Genomic DNA, 24,298 nt, shown 5'->3' with positions numbered 1-24,298 from the left:
TTAAGCAAGTTTGGCCATTTTACCACCTTTTTCGGCAAAGCGAATCAGTGCGGTTGTTAAGTGAACCGCGCAGTCGTTAAACAGATCTGGCTTCCTCCATTGACTTTTCTTGTTGGAAGCCTTCTGGGAACATTAAAAATAATATTCACTTGAACCCAGGACAGAGCAGCTATCATAAATACATGCCAGTTGCCAAGTGGCCAGACCTTGAGCATAGGGAGGCTGCAATGGTCAGCTGTATGAAAACTGATCATCAGTCAGTTTTTTCAATGCCATTGGAATTTTGGAGAGTCACTAAACAGATTGGTTGTAAGTTGAGGACTACCTGTATAAATGTTTTGACATGTTCTAAGACAGTGTTTTTTCAACCTTGGCAACTTAAAAGTACTGTATGTGCTCATCGACTCCCTGGGGGATTCTGGGAGTTGAAGTCCAGACAAATCTTAAAGAAGTCAGTATTTCAGGCAAACTCTGCCCGCCGCCTGCAGTTCGATCTTGACTGGCTCAAGGTTGACTCAGCCTTCCGCCCTTCCGAGGTTGGTAAAATGAAGACCCAGATTGTTGGCGGCAACATACTGACTTTGTAAACTACTCAGAGAGTTCTGTAACGTGCTATTGGCTGGTATTTATGCCTAAGTGCTGTTGCTACTGCCATGAAAAGAAGAACTAGGAGTGACATGATAGCAGTGTTCCAATATCCCAGGGGTTGCCACAAAGAAGAGGGAGTCAAACTATTCTCCAAAGCACCTGAGGGCAGGTCAAGAAGCAATGGGTGGAAAGTAATCAAGGAGAGAAGCAACTTAGAACTAAGGAAAAAATTCCTGACAGTTAGAACAATTAATCAGTGGAACAACTTCCCTCCAGAAGTTGTGAATGCTCTAACACTGGATGTTTTTAAGAAGAGATTGGACAATAAATTGTCTGAAGTGGTGTAGGGTTTCCTGCCTAAGCAGGGGGTTAGACTAGAAGACCTCCAAGGGCCCTTCCAACTCTGTTATTTTATGATTCTATCTCTGCTCCTCTTTCTGTTATGATAAGCAGAGCAGAAACAGCCTGCTCCAATCCTCGCCTCATGCCATTATGCAAATAAAAATCACACTACTCTCCTAACCTATTTCCTTCTGGGTTTTTCAGACCACAGAATTACAATAACATTGAATTGAATGATCGCTGTGAGATTCTTTCAGCCATCTGACTCTACCAGGAAGTGCCTCCGGCTATTTTGGGATCTAACAAAGAGGTAAATCTCAGAAGAAGGTTCCAGCCAACTGACCGCCGTGTCAACGGATTAAATTCCCGGAGTATTTATTTATTTTGAGGAGGATGTTTTTATGTGTGTGAGAAAACCTACCTCTTTGTCTCTATAAGCATATCTCACTGCCAGGTTGGGTGAAAAATTGGTGGAGGTGCCATGATATTTCCCCCACCCAACATAAAAAAATGTGTAGCCAAATTTCCTCCTCCCTAATTTATCAGTGGGAGGTAAAGTGCTCTGCTCATCACAATCAGGGAAAGAGGGAGAGGGGGAGAGAGGGGGAGAGAGAGAGAGGGAGAGGGAGAGTGGGAGAGAGAGGAGACCAGAGGAGAGGAGAGAGATGGAGAGAGGAAGAAGGAGGGAGGGAGGGAGGGAGAGAACAGAAGCAAAACTTTTCTTTAGAGGCAGAAAGCCTTAGATTCAATTCTAATAAATCCAGAATTATTTATTTTGGAAAGGAAAAGGGTGGGATAGGCAGAGATCTGCTCAAGTTACTTCACCTTCATGGATTGTTAATTGGATCTAAAGTGATTTTCCTAAGCAATGGACTGTTTTAGTTGTGGGGTGTTGCCACTGACAATGATGGATGCCTCAAAATGTGTTTGTGAAAGGGGCCTGCTTTCCAGGCAGAGAAAGCCTCAGGTTCATTTCCTAGTTCAGGAAACAGGAAAGATCAGTTCAGGCAAACATCTTCACAAAGCCATCATTTCAGTTGACATTTTAATCTGTGGGCAAGGAGGTAACTGGACTCCAAGTGGGTTCCTAAGCTCATTTCCTATTGTCTAAGCAACAGAAGTCAGGACATAAGCAAAAGGAAAATAAAAATAAAAAGAGGTCACCCTTGTCCCAACATTCCACTTTTCCCCAGAATCCCCCAAATTCCCCAAACTCAGGAATTTGTATAGAAAACCATTGTCTGTAGTTTTCACCTTGCTCTGCAGCCTTGAATTTCTTGCTGGCAGCAAAAAGACCACAGCAAAGATTAAAACCCAAAGCAATAACACAAAGAGAAGGTGGTATAAATCGTGAAGACAATCTTCCACAGGGAAAAGCCCAAAATTTGGTATCCTCTGAAATGTGCTGTCCCAGAGCCCGTTTCTCACGCCTCTGCAGTGTGAATAGGGGGTCCTTGGTGCTCCTTGAATCACACTGTATTCTTGTAGCTGTTTCATTACCCAGCTAGATAACATCGTCGATGCTAGAAGGGAGTGGCGTTTGCTCTTGGAGCATTGATGATGTTACTTAGTTCGGTGATGAGATTTAATCAAACGGGTAGGTGCGACATTTGCTTTCAGGCACATGCTTAATTTAACTGGGCTTGTAGAAACTGCAATTTTGAGGAGGATCAATTTTTAACCAGCTACTGCCCTCTGCTGATCCCCTAACATTGCAGCAATTGCTTAATTAAATTTCCCATCCATATACAATATTTTTTGCTCATCTGATCCATGTACAATATTTTGCTCATCCCATCCATAAACAATATTATTGTAGAACAGGGGTCTCCAAACTCGGCAACTTTAAGATTTGTGGATTTCAACTCCCATAGTGCCTTAGGCAGGATTTGGGGGGGGGGGGTGTTGATACATTTGCCAAGTTATAAGGTTTGGAGACCCCCCTGCTGTAGAAATAAGGGAGATGACCTTGACAGCAGAGGAGCATTGGCTCAGTGATTTAATGATGCTAGAAATGGTCTCAGCTCAGGCAATTGGAGCCCTAGTTCTTACATTTTTTTCCATTTTAAAAAATCATACCGTTCTCTTGGTTTTTCCAGTTCTGGCATTCGGGCAGTTGTGAAATAAATGTTTAATTGCTTATTTGTTCTTTGTCCTCTGATCACAGAGAACTTACGATGTTTGTTTTTGCTGTCTTTAGGCTCGAAATTTATTTATCTTGTTTATGGTCGATTGTATTTTATTCTTGTTGTGAGCCACGGGGACTCAGAATGTCTGGGCGGCATGCGAATGGACTGAAAAATAAATAAAAGAAAAAGTTGGGAGTACAAATGCAGCTTTCTGATTGATTTTTCCAGTTATTAAACCTATCAAGAGATCCGAAGTTTCTTTTTCTGACAATACATTTACAGCATTTCCCCCTCTCGTTTTTTCTCTCTTTTTCAACTTTTGTTGGAGATGGATGGCTTGGCCTTCAGCTGTCCCTGTCACAATTAAAGCAGAGGTCCTTTACAAATGGGGGAATACCTTCGCTTTGCTATCCTAGTTAAGCTAAGCAACTGAGACCTTCAGCACTAGGGAACTGTCAACTTGAAGCACATATGTGTGGCTGACTCTTTTAAGGAAGAGATAATGTTCATCCTGCACTACAGGTAGTTCTCGACTTACAACCATTTATCTGGCCACCATTCAAGGTTACTATAGCACTGAAAAAAGTGACTTATGATCAGTAAACAATGGGGTTGAGTTCACACAACATGCTTCATCACAAAGTAGTCACACTATAACAATCATATGTGAATAAGACCATTTTGGGCTAGTGGATAAAGCACCAAGCTAGAAACCAGGTGATCATGAGTTCTAGTCCTGCTTTAGGCATGAAGCCAGCTGGATTCATCTGTAACCTGCTGCGGTGCTAGTATAATCTGCAACATCTGGAACCTGTGGATGGTGCTGGAATGGTCTTCTGCCACATCTGGAATCCGTTGTATTGCTAGCAGTCTTCTGCCACATCTGGAACTTTGCTGGATGCTAGCACTCTTCTGCAACACCTGGAACCCGCCATGGTATTAGCAGCCTCCCAAAACATCTGGAATTTACTGCATGCTAGCATGGTCTTCTGCAAAATCTAGAACGGGCTGCGGTGCTAAGGCCTTTCGTTTCCCAATTTGATCCTCTTCCCGAAAAATGACGAGTGCTATGTACTACAACTCCCATGACTCCGAAGCATGGGAGTTGATGACAATTGTGATCCAAACCATCGGGCTACGTTTGGTTGTTTGTAAAAATAAAATTAAAAGGGGGGGAAAAGTGGAGAATATTGGGTGGGGTTTTTTTTCCAACTTAGAATAACTTTATTGTCAATTTGAGTGTACACTAATCGGCATACATTAAAATGTAATTCCGTTGCATTCAGCTCTCAAAGGGTCTTCTCGTCTAACTGACTGATTTAATCAATCACCTCTAATTGATTGAACCACCTCTACCTCTAACTAATTGTTCTGGTGGTTTTGCATGCACTCATCGCTGAAAATCTAGCTTTCTTGACGTTCCCCGCCAACAGCAAAATTCGCGGGTCTGGCCCTTTAAAAAGGGGGGGGAGTCGTTACCTTGGAGACAAGAGGCGTCTAAGGATTCCAGCGCTCCTTTCCCGGTCGCCGTCTTTGACGCCATCCGCTTGCGCCCAGCTCTGCGGAAGGCGGCAAACGACGTCACCGCGAGCGCGACGGAGGAACAACGGGCGATCGCTGAGGATGTAAGTAGCGGAGAGGCGCTAATCCGTCGCCATCCGGCTCAGGGGCGGCCGTGAGGGCGCCGGGGAGCGCTTCGCCGAGCCGCCGAGGGGCTTCTCAGCAGAGTCGGCCTGGTGGAGGAGCGTGAGGCCGCCTCGGGAGCACGGGAGGCCCGGGGCGGAAAGTGGGGAGGGGAGGCTCCTCTGTATACGGACGACGGGGCGGCGTGCGGGTGGGTGACGTAGAACCGAGCTGGCTCCGCCCCTTTTTGGCCTCTTGCTCAAAGTAAGTTCCTTGGGGAACTAACGGAGCTGCTCCCCTCTTTTATTCGGGGGGGGGGAGAAGACTGGATTCCCCAGTGATCCATTGTAGATCTCGTAAGTAATTTTTGTACCACTTACAATTGCTGTAAGATTTTGCATGGTTTGATGCTGCTATTGCAAAAAAGAAAAAGAAATCTGATTTATTCCACTTTTTTTTGAAACGTGGAGAGGCTATTCCATGCCCCCCCCCCCTTGGATTATTTTTATTTAAAAATTGCATTATGCACCCCTTCAATCCAGTTGGATTCTGGGTGGTTTTCAGGGTGCATAATATAAAAGAATATATCGATTCCGGGGTAATAAAACTCAAGTCTTGCATTAGGTGGCTTCCAAACAGTCCACCAGTTTTCCAAAAGGCCCTATGGGATAGACTGGAATTCAGACTAAAATCTCAGGGAGGTGCTTCGTTTTGGGGACTTGTATTCCTTTCATACTGAAGGAGTTAAGGGAAACTGAGATAGTGGTGGAGCTTGCTATGTGGGTTGAAAAATAAAGCTAGGATAAAGAGAATAGCAGTGAGATAAATAAATGTTATCTGGGTGTTCTTTTTAATTGTGCATTAAGAAAATATCTTGTTCCTTCTCTTAAAAAATAATTAAATTGCAGGTTTGTTTATATGCCAACAGTGTCGTAACAGATTGTCTTAATGTATGCCTTCCAGATGAAACGAGTGCTTATGGCATTCCAAGCTAACATATTTCAGTATTTAAATAGTCAAATAATGTCATAATGCCTGTTGTGGCCCTGATATCTAAAACATTGCAGTACAAACTTTAAAATAGGTTTAGCAGTTCATTCTCTTTCCAAAAGTGTGGTTTGCTGGGGAAATGTTTGCATATACTTATATAGAAATGTATGCAAGTATATACTATTGTATTGAGAGTATATCTTTTAGCATGCTGCTAAAAGATATTATACCTTATACTGAAGATTAAAAATTGCAAAAAAATAATTGCATCTCTAGTGACTAGAACATAGTGCAGAATTGTTTATTTTGCCATGATTTCTTTAGCAACTTGGCCTGGCTCACATATTTATTTATTTATTTGTCTTGTATGCCGCCCACTCCCGGAGGACTCCGGGCGGCTCACAAAAGACAAGGGAAAGGGGGAAAACGAGACAAAAACAACATATTAAAAACAAAACCAACATTCACAATTTCCATGGAGGTAAATGCTTCTCACCCCCCCCCCCCCCCCCCCCCAGCCTGCTGGAACAGCCAGGACTTGATGGCTTTGCGGAAGGCCGGGAGGGTAGTAAGGGTCCGGATCTCAACAGGGAGCTCGTTCCAGAGGGCCGGAGCTGCAACAGAGAAGGCTCTCCCCCGGGGAGTCGCCAGCCAACATTGGCTGGCAGATGGAATCCAGAGGAGACCTAACCTGTGCGATCTAATTGGTCTGAGAGAGGTAATCGGCAGGAGGCAGTCTCTCAGGTACCCAGGTCCGATGCTATGTAGAGCTTTATAGGTAGCGACCAGCACCTTGAAGCTGATTCGGAGACTAATAGGTAGCCAGTGCAGCTCGCGGAGGATAGGTGTAACGTGGGTGTACCTTGGTGCACCCACAATTGCTCGCGCGGCTGCATTCTGGACTAATTGGAGCCTTCGAACACTCTTCAAGGGCAGCCCCATGTAGAGCGCATTACATATAAAGTTCAGCCATTAACCAAAGATCATTCTTGGTTGGATCACACTTATCCCAAGCTCTTTAAGCAGGAGCTGTAAGTCTGGGAGCTCTGCTCCCCCAAATTTTATTCATGCTTAATTTTATTCATATTTAATATTTAATTTCATATTTAAAGATCTGTATTTGTGTCACAAGATCTTACAAAGCTAACCAAAGTGTGATTCTAGGTTGAAATCCCGAAGGTGCTTTTTCAGGAGGCAACTGGACTTTCTTGTTTTTTCTTTTGAAGATGTTTTGCTTCTCATCCAAGAAGCTTCTTCAGCTCTGACTGGATGGTGGGGAATGGAAGGATTTTATATCCCTCATTGATATTCCATTCCCCACTATCTTGTCAGAGCTGAAGAAGCTTCTTGGATGAGAAGCCAAACATCTTCAAAAGAAAAAACAAGAAAGTCCAGTTGCCTCCTGAAAAAAGCACCTTTGGGACAACCGTGAACTGGATGACTGAGAATCTCTACAGACTTCTGGGTTGAAAGGATTTGCAGGTGACAACACCGTTGCCCAGGAAATGCCAGAATGCAAAAAATTATTTAGTCTTTGAGGAGCCTTTCGTGTTCCTCCCCCACTAATTTAAAGATACAATTCTTGGAAATCTTTAGACAGAAAAAAAACCTGTTTACTATGGTGGCGAAAAACCTGCATTCTTTTTTTGTTTAGTATTAGAAGATATTCAAATACAGCATCTTGTAAAGTGCACGATGAAGATCAGTGTTTCTCATCTGAGCAACTTTAATTCATGTCAACTTCAGCTCCCAGAATTCTCCAGCCAGCCAGCTCCCAGAATTCTCCAGTCCACACAAATTAAAGTTGCTCAGATTGGGGACACTGATTTAGATTGTTCAGCAAGGTGCCATTTTCAGCCAGGTGTAATTTGCTGTTACTGCCCAGCCAATGCTTTGGTGACTACAGTGCTTCGCATGAATAATGCTTTAGTGTCACCTGCCATTCTTATCAAGTAGGATCCCCCCCCCTTTCCTGCCTATATGTTAATTGTCTCTCAATGCTTTTATCTTGTCACTAGGCTGCTCTCTGGAGCTTCTTGCACTCGCTTAGGGATCCGTTAGAAGTGAGCTTTCAGATAAGTGAGGCCCCCCGCAGAACTGCTTTGGGACTCGGAAGGGGAAAATGGAGCTGTCAGGAATGAAAAAGAAGAGCTTGCTAGCCATCAAAGAAAATAATAAAAAGTCCAGCACTAGGTAATCACTGTTTGAATTTTCAAGGCCTAGATTCTCCTAGGAGCTGGAGGGGGTGGGGGTAGGAGGAGGGGGAGAGAGAGCTTTGCAGTCTACTAGGACTCCCATGGAGAGCATACGTACAGACAGTACTTGCCTTAACGACCACAGTTGAGCCCAACACCTCGGTTGCTAAGTGAGGCAGTTAAGTAAGTGGCCCCCCCCATTTTTCAACCTTTCTTGCTGCAGTAGTTAAGCGAATCGCTGCAGTTGTCGAGTGAATCTGGCTTCCTCATTGACTTGGCTTGTCCGAAGGCCCCAAGAGGTATATTCATCTTATCCTGAGACATGACAACTTGTCATAAATAGGAGCCAGTTGCTAAGCATCCGAATTTTGACCATGTGACCCTGAGGATGCTGCAATGGACATAAGTGTCGAAAACGGTCATAAGTCACTTTTTCCCCCCAACGCCACTGTAACTTTCAATGGTCACTAAACGGACAGCCGGGGACTATCTGTAATTAGAAATGCTTCTCTTTGCTCCTTTCATAATTTCCGCACCTGGCTCTGCCTTCCTTTAAACCTGCTCTATAGAGGCTGGGAATTTTGTGATGTCATCATGCTGTTGTTGTGGTGCGGTGGCCTAGAGGCGGAGCTCTCGCCTCACAATCAGGAGGCTGTGAGTTCGGTCCTAGGTAGAGGCAGCTATTTCTCTGGGCACGATGAGAATATGTCTGCTGAATATAACTCCTCATTGGTGACAGGAAAGGCATCTGGCCAGTAAACATTCCGCTCCATTCAGTTGCCCAGACTCCACCCTGCAAGGTGTTATGGGGGGTCATTAAAAGGAGATGATCGTGCTTTGTTAGAAGATAACTCTCTGGCCTTTTGGTTAAAGGGCTCCCTCTCCAACCAAACGCAAAGACCGGACCGAAGAAAAATCCAAGGACCGGTCCAAGGACAAACCAGCCACAAAGGAGTCTGGCGAAAAGGACCGTGGGCGTGACAAAACCCGCAAAAGGCACAGCGCCTCCAGTGGCAGCAGCACCACCAGGTAAATAGAATCCTAGCATCCTTGAAAAAATGTGAACGCAGGGCCACATTGTGGTTCCCGGGAGCTAGAAACTCACTTCCCGAGGACTTGTGGTGGTGGTGGGGGTGGCAGAGTTTAAAGCTTATCCCCCTAAGTAGATATGGGGCCCCAAGGACATGAAGGGCCCATTTCCTGTGTATATTAACACGGAAAGTAACAGTTTTACTTGTCGTACATATTTACCTGGTACTGTTTGAATGGTTTTCGTTGTTTTTATGGTGCCCATTGCCCAGAGTCACTTGTTGAGATGGATAGCTGTAGAAATCGACCAACTACGGTATTTTCCAGAATATAAGACGCAATCCATCCCCCCTCCCCCAACCAAAGAAAAAGTGGGTGGAAATGTCTGTGCATCTTATATAGCAAATATTGCAGGGGAGGGGGGGTTGGTGCGGAGCCAATCAGCTGTTCTAGAATGGCCAGTGGAGGCGGTGGCAAATTGATGGCAGCAAATGGGCCACGCCAAATGGGCCGCGGGGGTGGGGGTGGTGGGTGAATGGGTGGCAGTGAATGGGCCAGATGAATACCGGATGGATGATGGGAGGCAGATTTCTTTGTTTATAGTTTTCCTCCCCAAAAGCTAGGTGCGTCTTATAGTCTGAAAATTACGGTAGATTATCATGTTATGTATTTCTATTCACCATGGGATGAGGAATTTTGGAGATAATGTCCAAGGAGGGTCTTCTACTCGTCTGGTCTTAGCCTCCCATTCTTGCTGTAAGGTTTTGAAAGAAATGATCCATTAAAAAAAAAACATTACTTCAATTCCTCTTTCTTTAATGTGTATGTGGGGGTCGAACAGAGCTCCTTGCAAGCGTTCTACATTGCAGGAATCGATTCTGCTCAGTTTTGGTGATAGATTTGCTGCTTCTCTTCTGCCAGGTCTCGGTCCAGTTCCACCTCCAGTTCGGGGTCCAGCTCCAGCACTGGGTCCAGCAGTGGCTCCAGTTCCTCTTCTGCATCAAGCCGTTCGGGGAGCTCCAGCACCTCCCGTAGCTCCAGCTCCAGCAGTTCTTCAGGCTCTCCGAGCCCTTCCCGGCGTAGGCATGACAATCGCAGACGGTCCCGATCCAAGTGAGTGGGCATTGCCTGGGAGGGGATGTGATCAAACTGAAATTGGGATGAGGAGGCTTAAAGTCTTGTGAGTTGGGGACTAGTTTTCACCCATGGCTTTAAATCAGAGGTTCCCAATTCATTGATCCTTTTATGAAGAGTTTCAGATTATTTACCAACCCCCATATTATTTTAATAGTGATATGGATATTAACAGTAATGATAACTTCAATATTGATCTTGGATAGTCCATTAATCCTCGGAGGTGATGTTAACCATTCTGGAAAACTCTGCTTTAAATCTTTGTTGGTGTGATTGTTGAAAATAACAGTTGATTACGTTTCCCTGAAATGCTAAGTCAGCAACGAAGAGTTAGAATGCAGAACATTGTAGGCAAAAGTCCCATTGTGGCTCAGTATTGAACCACAAATTCCTTATATGATTTAGTAGAATGTAAATGCCAGATTTTTTAAAAAAACATATATTTTTAAAAAGCCTAAAAATTAGGAATTTGCTATCTTTTACAACTAACACATTTTATGAAAAGGCAAAAGCTTTCAAGAGATGCAGCTCCTTTTATCAGAAGCAGAGTGGCTAGACTGGCGTAGGGTTGAGGTAGGAAGTAAGGTGGGGATGATAGTTTGATTTATGCAGATGTAAACAATGTTTTTTTTATCACATTGTAACTGTTAATTGATAAGGTACTTGTAATCACATGAATTTGCATAATCATCTTATTTGCTTTCCTTCCCCCCATCTTTCGCATTTTTAATCTTACATCTAACTATATCTAACCTACATATCTGATGATGAGAACTGCAGCTCATGAAAGCTGGTGCCATTTAATAAGATTTATTAATCAGAAGAGATGCTACCAAACTACTGATGTCTTTTGCTACCATAGGTTTAACACAGCTGTCTTCCTATCATGCCTGAAGATCCAATATTGAAATGTACATTGTTCAGGCACGCTGTTGTATAAATAGCATGCCATTTAAATGGTAGCCAGCAGCTGACTTTTACTACAAGCTTGCTCCTTTGAAAATGATCTCTATTTTCTCCCAAGATCTAAACCAACCAAGAGAGATGAAAAAGAACGGAAGAGGAGGAGTCCCTCCCCTAAGCCCACCAAAGTTCACGTCGGGAGGCTTACTAGAAATGTCACAAAGGTAATTGCCACCAGGCACTTAACTGGATCCAAAAAGAAGAAAAATAAGACCCCGAAGGAGCAGAAATCAAAGTCATAATTTGAACGTTGGGAATTTGGGAGTCAAAATTGTAAAAGAGCTTGTGAAAACATGAGTATTGTTTCAGGAGGAATAACTCAGGATTACATTTGATCCTCCTCCTCCTCTGTTACCTATTCCATTGGTGGTTTCCCATAGTTTAAGAGAGGCTTTCCCCCACTTGACATACCCAGTTGCTGTCTGATGCTTTTTCAGTAGTAAATTTAATTGCACCTGTCAATTGAGCTCTCTGTCTTAAATCTTGCTTCTATCACCGCTAGTATTTCTGTATTATTTTTCTTTTAAAGCTAAAGATAAGATAAAGCAAACCTGAAATAGAAATCCCTCTTCATGGATTTGGCTGATATGCGTACATCTCAAGTTAAAGGCGTAGCTGTTTCTTATTCAATATTCTTTTAGAAGGCTGAAGATAATGGGAACGTATAGTGATGCCAGGAATTTTTTTTCCTTTTAGGATCACATCATGGAAATATTTTCTACTTACGGAAAGATCAAGATGATTGATATGCCAGCAGATAGGCTCAACCCCCACCTTTCCAGAGGCTATGCCTACGTAGAGTTTGAGAATCCAGATGATGCTGAAAAAGCATTGAAACACATGGATGGAGGTAGGGGTCTAGAATTAAGAGGGTTCCAGATCAAGCGTCAAGGAAAATTGGGATGGTGGTGGAGGGGACTCCTGTGGACATCAGGTGGCTGGCTGGGAAATTCTGGGAGTTGAAATGCACACCTCTTCAAGTTGCCCCGGTTGAGAAACTCTTGCCCAAGATACATTGCTAATGGTTGGGAAATTTTCATCTCATTGACATGTTCTTCTTACTGACTTCCTTTTAACTTGGTATCCATCCATTCCCAGGGCGCCTACTTCTTGCATTTTCTCTGTGTATGCTTCAAGAACAGTTGCCCGCTGGCGTTTTAAGCAGGCGGAAGTAGAAAATGTGGAAGTAGAAAATAGAGAAATTTGGTTGCTACAGCACTCAAATGTTTTTTCTTCTGTGATACAAACAGGTCAAATCGATGGGCAGGAGATTACCGCCACAGCTGTTTTAGCGCCTCGACCCAGACCACCTCCGAGGCGTTTCACCCCTCCCAGAAGGATGTTGCTACCGCCCCCTATGTGGCGCCGCTCACCACCACGCATGAGGAGAAGGTAGGTGGCCTTAATCAGCAATACGGACGCCAGCCCTTTCATGCTTTTAGATCAAGAAACAGACACTGCAGAAATGTCATTCTGTGTTGCAGGGTACAATGATATCTTAAAAAGTTGTCAAAATTTCTTACCTTGTATTGAACAGAATCAGGGTTATTTGAAGTTTTTTCTTCTCGCACTGCTGTCAATTTCTGGACTGTGTAGTCTCTTCTCTGAGTCTCCCCTTAATGGCTCTTGCATTCCTTTTGAATCCCTTCACAGTAAGACCAGGGCTATTGGGGTTAATCAGATATGCATATTCTGACCGAGGCTTCCCAAGAGCAGGAAGCAAACTCCTGGTCCCGACAAAAACCCCTTTTTATTAATTTACTATGAATTCTGCTCATTCACATCCAGCAAAGTCTTTCGAGGGAGGATTTACAGTCACAGACCTTCTTTGGCTTGGAGACCTGCCAGATATCTGCAAAACTTGGCAAGAAGTCTTTGAGAGTCACGAACCAATTAAGCGAACTAATGGTCTCCTGCAAACTCCACTCCCCTTTTGCTCCTCTTTTATTTCCTCTGGGAGGGGCCATTCATCATCCACCTGTGGCCTTACTCTCAAATCAACCCCTGTTCTTTAGCTATCCCCTGCTCCTGGCAGCTCTGTGCATGCTCACACTGGGAGCAGGCTCCACCTGTTCTTCTGCCTCAGTGATGTCTGACTCTGAAGGCAGTTGATAACTGTCAGACGGCTCTGTCCCTCTCTCTGCCTCTGACACAGAGCCCTAATCAGAGCCTTCCCCAGACTCCAGGACTGGCCCATGTTCCTCCCCAACCTCCACATTGTCCAAATCTGCTGGCCGCTGGCAGGCCACAACTATGCCTCTTTCTCTTCTGCTCATGCATTTCTACTGAAGCAGTATTTTTGTAGCGGAAGTGTATGTAACTTGTCGCAATAAGTTTGCTGAAGTTTTCAATTGTCAGAAGGCTTCTTGAAACCCTTCTCTGAGAGCCATTATTGTGGTCACCAAATAAAACTTTGGTTTTATTATAAAGAGACACCTGTCCTAGATCCTTCCAAATGCACCCAAGAAAATTGAGTTTTCCTGTTCAGAAAAGTATAAGTATAACCTTTATTGTCATTGTACTTAAATACAACGAAAAGGGCAGACAATAAATAAACAGCTTGCAAAAACATCTTTGAATTGTGCTGATTATACTATACCAAGTACAGGCGGCTCTTCTTCGTCTGAAGCTCTTCCATCAATCTATTTCCTTTCAGATCCAGGTCTCCCAGGCGCAGATCCCCAGTTCGCAGGCGGTCCAGATCCAGATCTCCAGGCCGGAGGCGTCACCGCAGTCGATCCAGTTCCAATTCTTCTCGATAAAACGCAGGACAAGGCAGCTCTGTTTTTTTTTAAAGTTAAAAGTGCACCCATTTAAAATGGTCTCTTTTTTTAAAGGAAAAAACAATGGAATCAGAATAAAGGAAAGAGGCGGTTGAGAAATGATAAAAACCAGCTAAGAATCTTGGATCAGATTGGGTGGAGATGTTCCTTTGGTTTTGCCATTCTCAAAGATAATTTGTTATTTTAGAGAAAAATCTACAATTCCAAGAAAATTGCTTGCTTTTCAGACATGCCAAAATGGCTCGGACATATATTTCAATGTCAAAATGTTTTTGTCCCCTTTCACTAAATCAGTAAATTTTTATACCCTCACTTTGTTTCTAATCCCCTCTTGCCAGCCCAAAATTACATCTTGGCCATTGGCCGTATTGGTTATTGAGTCTGTGACAAACTGAAAATATCCCTTAAATTAAATTCTTTATATTAGTGGTACAGAAAAAAAAAATCCCAGTTCCTGCCAAGAACGCTGTAAATTCTTTTGCTTTTTAGAAGATGTGCAAAATACACGAGCTGAAAAATAGTATTTTCCTGATCTGTTTGGGAGGTGGGTGGGAGCAAGGATTTTGTGATCGGAATAACCGAGATTCAGATTCTAAAAGGCCAGCGAACCTTCAGCCTGTTGTACAGTCATTACTATAAAGTTTGATTTTTGTATAACTTGGTGGCATCTTGTTGTCATGTTGTGTTTGTACTTGTGTAGAATGACAAATAAACCCGTAAGGTTTAGGGTGTGAAAGAATTATTGCTCATTGGAGTAGTCATCTTGGTTTAATATTTGAGCGCATAAGTTTGCAATAAATGCTGGATACCAAGGATCAGAAAAGCTGACCAGTGTGTCTAGATTAGGCTTCCCTAACCTGGTGTCTTCTGAGTCAGTTAAAATTACAACTTGCAGCTAAGATGAATTATCCCAGCATGGGCGGGTGGAACTATATTGGGGCGAAGTTAATATACTTAATATTTTAATTCCATAAACCAGTGTTTCTCAACCTTGACAACTTCAAGATGTGTGGACTTCAACTCCCAGAATTAAGAATCCCTGCGATGGACAGTTTTTACATGGTTGAATCTTGCAATCTCTGTTAATACCTACGTAAAGGGCAGTTTACAAAGGGACGCAATGGTGATCAGAAAGGATGGCAGTTTGGCGGTTCGAATCCCTAGCACCGCGTAACAGAATGAGCTCCCAGTACTTGTCCCAGCTTCTGCCAACCTAGCAGTTCGAAAGCACATAAAAATGCAAGTTGAAAAATAAGGACCACCTTTGGTGGGAAGGTAACAGCGTTCCGTGCACTTTTGGCATTTAGTCATGCCAGCCACATGACCATGGAGATGTCTTTGGGCAGCGCTGGCTCTCTTTGGCTTTGAAACGGAGATGAGCACTGCCCCCTAGAGTCGGGAACAACTAGCACATATGTGCGAGAGGATCTATACCTTTAAAGGGGCAGTTAATCTCAAATCAAAGACTGATAGTAACTGGAAATGCAGTGTTGAGTAAATCTGTGCATCCAGCCTAATTACTACTGCAGTAATTTTGAAGGGGATGTCTTCAAGATGTTCAGAGAGTCACACTAGAGTAAATCTCTAAATCTCTGTTTCTGGTTTTTATGGGACTTCAATTGCACTCTTTTGAGGAAATCAGCATGAACTACATTCTACTGTGTTTAACAGACACATACACTCTATGTCATGATTAGATCCGATCCGGACTATTGAAAACGTAATAAATAAATTAAGTGTTAACACAAGTATTTCAAATGCCCAGATACCAACATCTTGTAGGTATCCACTGTTTCATGTATGGACAGAGGCAAAGAAATATGGCTAATTATAGGAAGCAAGCTATGGTTTCAAACCCTTTCTTCACTATTTTAAAGTGTAATTTTTTAAGGCGGATGTAACTTTTTAAATATTTCCTACTCCTTTTTGCAAGCTCCCTGAATTACAAGCTCATTTTGAACACTTAGTAGAATACTGGTCCTTGGTTACTGTCTCTTTAAGACGGGGGGGGGGTGTGTGTGAGCGGGCTGACGTGCGTGCTCGCGCGCCACTTTTAACCAGACGCGCAGAGAACTAATTCGTTAGGCGCGCGAGAGCGGTGATAGAGTTCGGAAAAGCGGGAGCTAGAGTGGCGCTCGAGTCTTAACTTCCTGTCACGAGGGAACCAATGCTGATGCCAACCGTCCCAAGTCTCTACGAAGTGGGGACAGAGAGGAGAAATCCCAGAGCGCCCTTTGTTTTCTTCCGGAGGCGCGTTCTCAGAGCTCGGGCCGGCGTCTTTTCAGAGGGCTGAAGTGAGTGATAAACCAAATATAATAAACCCCATTGAATATAAATGAATATATATTATGTTACAATACATTATATGGAATATTATATCCTCCACTGGCAGGGCTAGCTTGTGTCGGTGTTCAGACGTTCCGGAGTTAGTAAAACACCCCTGTGGGATTCGCACGTGCACACGTGCATTGCTTAAAATTCCAAATTTTGCATTGCTCCGTAAATGCATTGCTTAAAAGTTCTAAATTTTGCATTATTCCTTAAACGTATTACTTAAAGTTGTTAAGTTGTAAAGTCTTAAAACCTGGTTGAAAACCAAATTCTAGAGCGCTGTATAGTTTCACAAGTGTTGCCATAATCCAATCGTGTGTGTGTGTGTGTAGAAGATATAGTAATATATTGAATCTTATAAAGTCATGGTCATTATTATAAAGGTATGTTTTCCTTCCCAAAAGACCAGCTGCCCATAGATGACTAATTGATGTATTTTGCAGCTCTTTTGCAGGTAATAGGAAAGATGGGAAAATAATAGAATGCAGCCTTACTAAGTTTGACAGTGTTGTGGGAATTAATTGTTTAGCAGAGTGATGGCATGGGGGGAGGGGGGCTGTCCTTGTGTCTAGTTGTTCTGGTGTGCAGTGCCCTATAGGGTCGTTTTGAGTGTAGAAGTTGAAACAATTTATATTCAAGATGTGAGGGGTCTGTAGATATTTTCACAGCCCTCTTTTTGACCCATGCAGTGTCCAGGTCCTCAATGGAAGGTAGGTTGGTAGCAATTGTTTTTTTCTGCAATTCTAATTATCCTCTGAAATCTGTGTCTGTTTCGTTGGGTTGCAGAGCCAAACCAGACAGTTAGGGAGGTGCAGATGACAGACTCAGTCATTCCTCTGTAGAACTGAATCAGCAGCTCCTTGGGCAGTTTGAGCTTTCTGGGTTAGCGCACGAAGAACATACTTTGTTGTGATTTTTTTATAACATTTTTGATGTTAGGTGTCCATTTTAAGTCTTGAGATATGATAGAACCTAGAAACTTGAAGGTCTCCACTGTTGATACTGTTTTGTCTAGTATTGTAAGAGGTGGTAGTATGGGAGGGTTTCTCCTAAAATCTACTATCATTTCTACAGTTTTAAGTGTGTTAAGTTCAAGATTGTTCCTGCCGCACATGTGCTCCTACTATCTTCTGAATGGTTTATCAAACTTCTGATATATTTTTTTTCTAGAAGCAAACAGGAGAAATGGATCCTAAGGTGCACAATGTTCATTACACAGTGAAAGAAGCAATTGGAACCCTACATTCTTCCAAAGATAGTGCCCAGATCCAGAAGACTTTGTGGGCAATCAGGAGCTATCTTGATCAATCTGAAAATCCACCCTCCATAAAACAGAAGGAAGAATTCATCCGCAGTCATTTTACTGCCTTTGCTCAGTGTCTGCTCAGCAACCTCAGTCCTGATTGGCCAGAACAGTTCCCATCAGAGGAAGCCAAAGAACTGTGGGCTAGCTTCTTCATTGATGGACCAGCAGACCAATCTTTTATGGTTCTACTAGATGCTATAATTTCTGCAGAGTAAGTACAATCTCTTTTTCTGTAATTATATACCGTATTTTTTGGACTATAAGACACTCTGGACTATAAGACGCACTTAGCTTTTGGGGAGGAAAGCAAGAAAAAAAAACCCTGCCTCTGCCTCCTAGCAATTTGCCTCCTTCCAGCAAACAACTGCCTAGTCAGCTTCAGCACAGCCTGATTTAGCAGCTGATTGGTGGTTGGATCTGCCTCCCAGAATACTGCCTATCAGCTGTTCCAGGCTGCGGGAATCGCCACCGCCCATTGCCGCTGTCGCTGCCCATTGCCGCCTCTGCATGCCCAATTTTGTCTTCTGTGCACCCCTTGGGCCAAAAATGGCCCCAATGGGCAGCAGCAGTGATGTGCGGTGGTGATCTCCACAGCTGGGAACAGCTGATAGGCAGCATTCCGGGGAGGCAGATCAAACCGCCAATCAGCTGCTCATGCTAAATCAGGCTGTGCTGAAGCTGACCAGGCTGTTTGCTTCAAGGAGGCAAATTGCTGGAAGGCAGAGGCCGGTGGGTGGGGGCCAGCGAATGGGCAGGGTTTGCCAATATTTGCTGTATAAGACGCACTGTCAGCGTTCCAAGTATCATGCAGAATTAAATCAGAGTCCAAGGCAAAACTATCCTTAAAGTTCCAATTTAATAAGTCAGAATTTCCACCCACTTTTTTTGGGGGGGGGAGGGGGGAGTGCATCTTAAACACTGAAAAATGCGGTAATTGTTTCAAACGCTGCCTTCTTTCCCTAGAGGGCTACCCATATAAAAGTTGCCAATAAGTTACTATGGCCCGTACTTCTCCCCGCAGGACAAGTTTTCGTCTGAATAAAGCAGTTGATACCCTAGAGCAATTCTTGCAGAAGTCCAGACTCTCTGCTTTAATATGGGAAGTCTGCAAGCAACACACAGAAAATGGTTCCTCTGGTCTGCGCGAAACGATTCTCAACAAAGTTGTATGTTTACCTGATCACTTAGGGAACAAACTCCAGGAAGACAACCGGTCAGCCTTCTACCCTCAAAATTATTTTCCATTGCTTGGCACGGAAATTGTCCAGGTGATGGAAAGAATTTCAGGCTCGCTACGAGGTAAGCATTGACAGACAAATTAAAGTATCTAGTGTTGTGGTCCGCCAGCGGCCAACAGAGCTGGCAGCAGATTCAGACAGTGAGGAGGTTGGGGAGGAGCATGGGCCAGTCCTGGAGTCTGGGGAAGGCTCTGATGAGGGCTCTGTGTCAGAGGCAGAGAGGGGGCCAGAGCCGTCTGACAGTTATCAGTTGCCTTCGGAGTCAGACATCAGTGAGGCAGAGAAACAGCTGGAGCCTGTTCCCAGTGTGCGCATGTGCAGAATTGACAAATGAAGGGAACAGCTAAGGAACAAGGGTTCACTTGGGAGTAAGGCACCATGTGGATGATGAATGGCCCCTCCCAGAGAAAATAAAAGAGGAGCGAAAGGGGAGTGGAATTTGTAGGAGACAACTAGTTCGCTTAATTGGTTCATGACTCTCCGAGACTCCTTGCCAAGTTTTGCAGATATTGGCCTGGCAGTTCTCCAAGCCAGATAAGGTCTTTGACTGTAAATCCTCCCTTGAAAGACTTTACTGGATGTGAATGAGCAGAATTCACAGTGAATTAATAAAGGGTTTTTGTCAGGACAAGAAGTTTGCTGCATGCTCTTGGGAAGCCTGGGCCAGAATATCTAGGAGGTGAATAGGCAAAAACTGTGCTGTGAACTACTGAATGGGAGGGAAGGATGTATGAACGAAAAAAGGGATGCATGAATGTGTGAGCAAAAATGAACACAATTACAGGAGAAAAAGATTTTTTAAATGATAAGGTGTTTTCTTCTAAGAGAATTCATATAAACAGTTCTTTCTATATGCTGTGATTGAAAATAGAACTTACTCCAAAGTCTACAAGTGGGCAAACTTTGGTCTCCCAGACATAAAGAAATAATGGCGCTTCAGTCTATCATTACTTAGACCAGTGTTTTTCAACCTTGGCAACTTTAAGATATGTGGATTTCAACTCCCAGAATTCCCCAGCCAGCATACTCACCAGAATTCTAGGAGTTGAAGTCCACACATCTTAAAAGTTGCTAAGGTTGAGAATCGCCGACCTTGATAATGTTTCTTTTTTTTTCCCAATCATTTTTTTTAAACATAAAAAACAACATAAAAAATTCCCATCCATACATACTGTAGAAAGTGTATCAGTTGGTTACAAAAGGTTTTCATGCATCTCTTCCATAGTCATCAAGCATAATTCATATTAACTCAAGTATTTAACTCAAATATTTATACATGTTACTCTTATACCTCCGTTTATGTTTGACTATAATTATTTAAACTTCCTTCATCATAAATTATACCAAGATTTAATACATAACCACATACTGGCATTTCATTTGATATTTCTAAAATCCTCCAATAGCAATGAATCCTTATGTCCTATTCTAGCTAAACATCCATAATCTTTAATAACAGACATTTCTAATCCTCCTTTCCAAATCGCTGTTGGCAATTTTCATCTACTTTCCTTATGTTATACTCATGTATATGTATATAGGTTGTCATCGTTATCCCTCCTTTATTTGTCTATATCCTGTATCATAACATTTTACCCCTAATAATCGAAACTTAACTGTATCTAGCTTGATTCTTTTTTTTAATTAACTTTTGTATATAATCCAAAAGGATTTCTGATCTTCCTTCCATGGGTACCATTCAATATTCATATCCAATTATTACTTATCATGATACTACACATTGTATACATTATTATCATTATCAATTATTTATTTAGTTATATCTATTATTACTAAATTTCTAAGTTTTACTAGTTTTAAGTTATATTCTTCCATCTATCAGCCTGTATCTTTCCAATAGCAAAACAATCTTATATCTTCTGCCATAGTATTTTAACTCATATTTATACATGTTACCCTTATACCACCATTTTTATTTGACTATGATTGTTTAAACGTGCTTCATCATAAAATATACCAAGATTTAATACATAACCACATATTGGCATTTCATTTGATATTTCTAAAATCCTCCAATAGCACTGAATCCTTATGTCCTATTCTAGCTAAACATCCATAATCTTTAATAACAGACTTTTCTAATCCTCCTTTCCAAATCACTGTTTGCAGTTTTCATCCAGTTTCTTTATATTGTACATATATACAGGTTGTCTTGTATAATGTTTCTGTTTTTCTAATCAAGTGTGTTTTGGCTGGCTTGGAGAAAGTTTAAGGAGACTAAGTTATCGATTGAGAGAAGGATTTTCGGGACAGAAATGGATCTGACCAATTTCTTCACTGTTGTGCTTTTTATGTATTCCAGACGGCTTGGATTGTTCCATCTCCTTTGTATCTCAAGTGTTAGGAAAAGTCTGTGTGCATGGCAGACAAAGTGAGTATATCTAATTATCCATGTCATATTGCTGTTTTTCTGCTGCTCAGGTTGAATGAAATATTTAAGTGAAGAGGTACCTGCAATCCATAAGCTCTTTTTCCTCTTCAAAATGTTACAGGCTTAAGATTGAGGATTTGAACTAAGTCAAAATGTAAGAAGTAGCATAAATATGTAGCAGAAGGAAAGAGAGGGTGCGCCTTTTTCTTGTAGTCCAGTGATGGCGAACCTTTTCGACACTGAGTGCCCAAACTGTGTTCGTAAACATGCCCAAACGGAAAGGTGCATGTGTGCAGATGCATGCATGCGCGGACATGCGCAACAGAGACCAGCGGAAGGCGAGGCAGCACAGCAAGAGGTAGGATCTTTTTCTTTTGTGAGCTTCTGTTTCGTTGCTTGCAGGGAAACCGAAGCTCACGAAAGAAACGCCATGGAGATCTCATAAGGTCTGATAAGATAAAGGAAGAATGTATAGGTAAAGGAAGAATTTGGAAAATATATAGAATATATAGAATATTAACTGAATTAGAAGAGCAGGCAAAAGGTTTAAAATTAATTTTGGAACCAGATTTAGGAGGAATAAATGATACTGATTGGAAAAACTTTTGGAATAGAAGAGTGTATAAGAATATATCAGTTAAGAGTTAAGGAAAACGGATATAAAGTCATATGGAGGTGGTACCGAACACCCCATAAATTAAATCAAATAGATGGTAAATATACAAATGTTTGTTGGAGGTGCAAGTAAGAGGTTGGACCATACAAACATATGCGTTTGGATTGTGATAGTGCACAAAAAATATGAGACATGTTGTTTAGAGAAATTATAGCATGCTTGACTGTAAGTTTAGACATGTCACTGAGAATTGCATTACTGTTGCTATTGGAAAAAAAGGGATATAAATGAAACAAAAAAGAAATTGATTGTAAATCTGATGATGGCAGCTAGATTAGTAATGGCTAAATATTGGGGACGAAATTGGGATATTCAAAGAAATGAGTGGTGTAATTGAATTTGGAGTATGGCAACAAATGATAAATTAACAACAGTAAAAAAGGGATGATCCAAGGAAACAATTACAATGAAATGCGGGATTTTATAAAATCAGTGTTGGTGGAAAGCAAAGGGAATAAACCTACTCAAGAATATATGTTGTTTTGGTGGGGATAAGGGCACACTTGGAATATATTGTATATTCTTTACTTGTTACAGAAGAAGAAATATAAGGGGGGGGGAAATGGTCTCCGAGGGGTGGGAGTGCACTGTAATATTAGGTGCTTTTTCCCCCTTTTTTTCCTTCTTTCTTTTTTTGTATTTAGATGTATGTGCCTAAAATAAAAATAAAAACAAAATTAATGAACCAAAAAAAATGTGTCATGGAGCATGATGGCTCATATATTTAGGATGCTGGGATGGAGGTTAGCAAGCTCAGATTCTAGACCTGAGGGCTGCTACGTGGCGGGGTGAGCCCCCATCATTCGTTCCAGCTCCTTGACGGAATTGCAAAAGGAGGCCTCACAGGCATCCCCAGGCAACAGGGATATCACTAGCTAATCCTTTTAACCCAGAAGCGCTTTAAACAGTGCCTCCAACACGAACAGGATGGGAACAAAAATAATCAAAGCATTGTTTTTCGACTTGACAACTTTTTAAAAAAAACCTACCTCTGAAAAAGAGCGAAGACAGCTTGTTCTATTACTTTTGTTTCCCCGAAAATATGACCTCCCTCCATAATAAGCCCAGTCGGGCTTTTGAGTGCATGCGCTAAAATGAGCCCTCCCCTGAAAATAAGCCCTCTCCCAAAAATATTTGAACACATGCGCAGCCGGTCCCCACCATTTCCTGGGATGGGGGTATTATGCCCCATTCGCCCCCGCATGCACCTGCCATTCCACGCGGAATGGCCTCATGGATGCCGCTCCCACAAACTCCCGCTCCCACACCTCTTCTTGACACTAGGGCTGCCGAGAATGTGCCAAAAACAGAGACAGAACTTCTGGCCCTCTCTGGATCAGCTGATCCACCGGCCACCTGCTCCTCAAAAATAATAAGGCCTCACTGAAAATAAAGCCAAGCGCTTATTTTGGGGATCAAAAGAAAATAAGACCCTGTTTTATTTTGTGAGGGGGGGAACGGTAGCTCCGTGTTGCTTTTTCCAATCTCAAAAGTGTACGGTCTTGCTGTTTCTTCCCACAGAGGAAATCTTGGGTGTGTTGGTGCCTCACCTAACCATTCGCTCTCAGTCTGATTGTATCTGGCAGAGAATCTGTTGGCGACTGTTTGAGAGCGTGCCCGATCGCTGGATGGAAGCAGTGGTCTGTGGCGTGGTCCAGGCAGTCCCAGGGTAAGAGTTACTGGGAGAAGAAGGTTGGTGCTATGACCCATGAACCTTTTGCCTTTTACTTGTTGTGGCAACACCTGCATCCAGCCGCCATCAAGAGACCCTTCTGCTGGAAGTTAAGATGAATGCTAGTCTAGTGAAGAGAAGGACCAGGGGAGACAGGATAGCAGTGCTCCAATATTTGAGGGGCTGCCACAGAGAGGAGGGGGTCAAGCTATTCTCCAAGGCACCCAAAGGCCAGGCAAGGAATAATGGATGGAAACTGATCAAGGAGAGATTCAACCTGGAAATAAGGAGGAATTTTCTGACAGTGGGAGCAATCAACCCATGGAACAGAAGTTGCTTTCAGAAGTTGCCTGAGCTTCATCCCTGGAGGCTTTCAAGAAGAGACAGGACTGCCCATCTGTCAGAAATGGTGTAGAGTTTCCTGCTTGGGTGGGGGATTGGACTAGATGATTATGGGACAACAAAGCTGATTAGGGGACTGGAGATTAAAACATATGACGAATGGTTGCAGGAACTGGGCATGGCTAGTCTAGTGGAGAGAAGGACCAAGGGAGACAGGATAGCAGTCTTCCAATATTTGAGGGACCACAGAGAGGAGGGGGTCAAGCTATTCTCCAAAGCACCCGAAGGCCAGACCAGGAATAATGGATGGAAACTGATCAAGGAGAGATTCAACCTAGAAATAAGGAGGACTTTTCTGACAGTGAGAACAATCAACCCATGGAACAGCTTGCCATCAGAAGTTGTGGGAGCTTCATCCCTGGAGGCTTTTAAGAAGAGGCAGGACTGCCATCTGTCAGAAATGATGTATGGTCTCCTGTTTGGGCATGGGGTTGGACTAGATGACCTACAAGGGTCCCTTCCAACTCTGTTAATCGTGGGGCAATACTGTGTCTGAAAGCCAGTT

General features: G+C 42.8%; 3 protein-coding genes across 6 annotated transcripts in view; all 3 read left to right on the top strand.

Annotated features, from left to right (window-relative positions):
* LOC116518083 overlaps positions 1–1,559 on the top strand; it is a 28,953-nt gene extending 27,394 nt beyond the window's left edge. Inside the window, exon 13 of one of the 2 annotated variants that reach the window (XM_032231334.1) lies at positions 1,135–1,559. In XM_032231334.1, coding sequence (XP_032087225.1) covers positions 1,135–1,195 — 61 coding nt within the window. In that variant the 3' untranslated portion in view covers positions 1,196–1,559. The remainder of the gene's footprint in view (positions 1–1,134) is intronic. The other variant, XM_032231333.1, reaches the window with a different exon arrangement.
* A 3,037-nt stretch (positions 1,560–4,596) lies between these two features.
* RNPS1 (RNA binding protein with serine rich domain 1) lies at positions 4,597–14,515 on the top strand. 3 transcript variants are annotated; one of them, XM_032230955.1, is made up of 8 exons: positions 4,597–4,684; positions 7,691–7,865; positions 8,741–8,896; positions 9,818–10,009; positions 11,055–11,157; positions 11,690–11,843; positions 12,244–12,385; positions 13,650–14,515. In XM_032230955.1, exons 2-8 carry the CDS (start codon positions 7,795–7,797, stop codon positions 13,753–13,755), a joined length of 924 nt encoding a protein of 307 aa, XP_032086846.1. In that variant the 5' UTR covers positions 4,597–4,684; positions 7,691–7,794; the 3' UTR covers positions 13,756–14,515. The 3 variants fall into 3 exon arrangements, with proteins under 3 accessions (XP_032086846.1, XP_032086848.1, XP_032086847.1); XM_032230956.1 differs by lacking the exon at positions 4,597–4,684 and adding an exon at positions 4,691–5,038; XM_032230957.1 differs by lacking the exon at positions 7,691–7,865.
* Positions 14,516–15,886: 1,371 nt separating this feature from the next.
* The window catches only part of TELO2 (telomere maintenance 2), a 35,687-nt gene continuing 27,275 nt past the window's right edge, over positions 15,887–24,298 (top strand). The window contains exons 1-5 of the mRNA XM_032230432.1: positions 15,887–16,070; positions 17,278–17,624; positions 18,435–18,712; positions 20,975–21,043; positions 23,241–23,388. Of these exons, the coding sequence (XP_032086323.1) occupies positions 17,293–17,624; positions 18,435–18,712; positions 20,975–21,043; positions 23,241–23,388 (827 nt within the window). The 5' untranslated portion in view covers positions 15,887–16,070; positions 17,278–17,292. The remainder of the gene's footprint in view (positions 16,071–17,277; positions 17,625–18,434; positions 18,713–20,974; positions 21,044–23,240; positions 23,389–24,298) is intronic.

The sequence above is a fragment of the Thamnophis elegans genome, chromosome 14, assembly GCF_009769535.1.
Source record: "Thamnophis elegans isolate rThaEle1 chromosome 14, rThaEle1.pri, whole genome shotgun sequence".
Taxonomy (NCBI): domain Eukaryota; kingdom Metazoa; phylum Chordata; class Lepidosauria; order Squamata; family Colubridae; genus Thamnophis; species Thamnophis elegans.
Note: the sequence above shows the minus strand (reverse complement) of the source record. Positions and strands in the feature narration are given on the sequence as shown.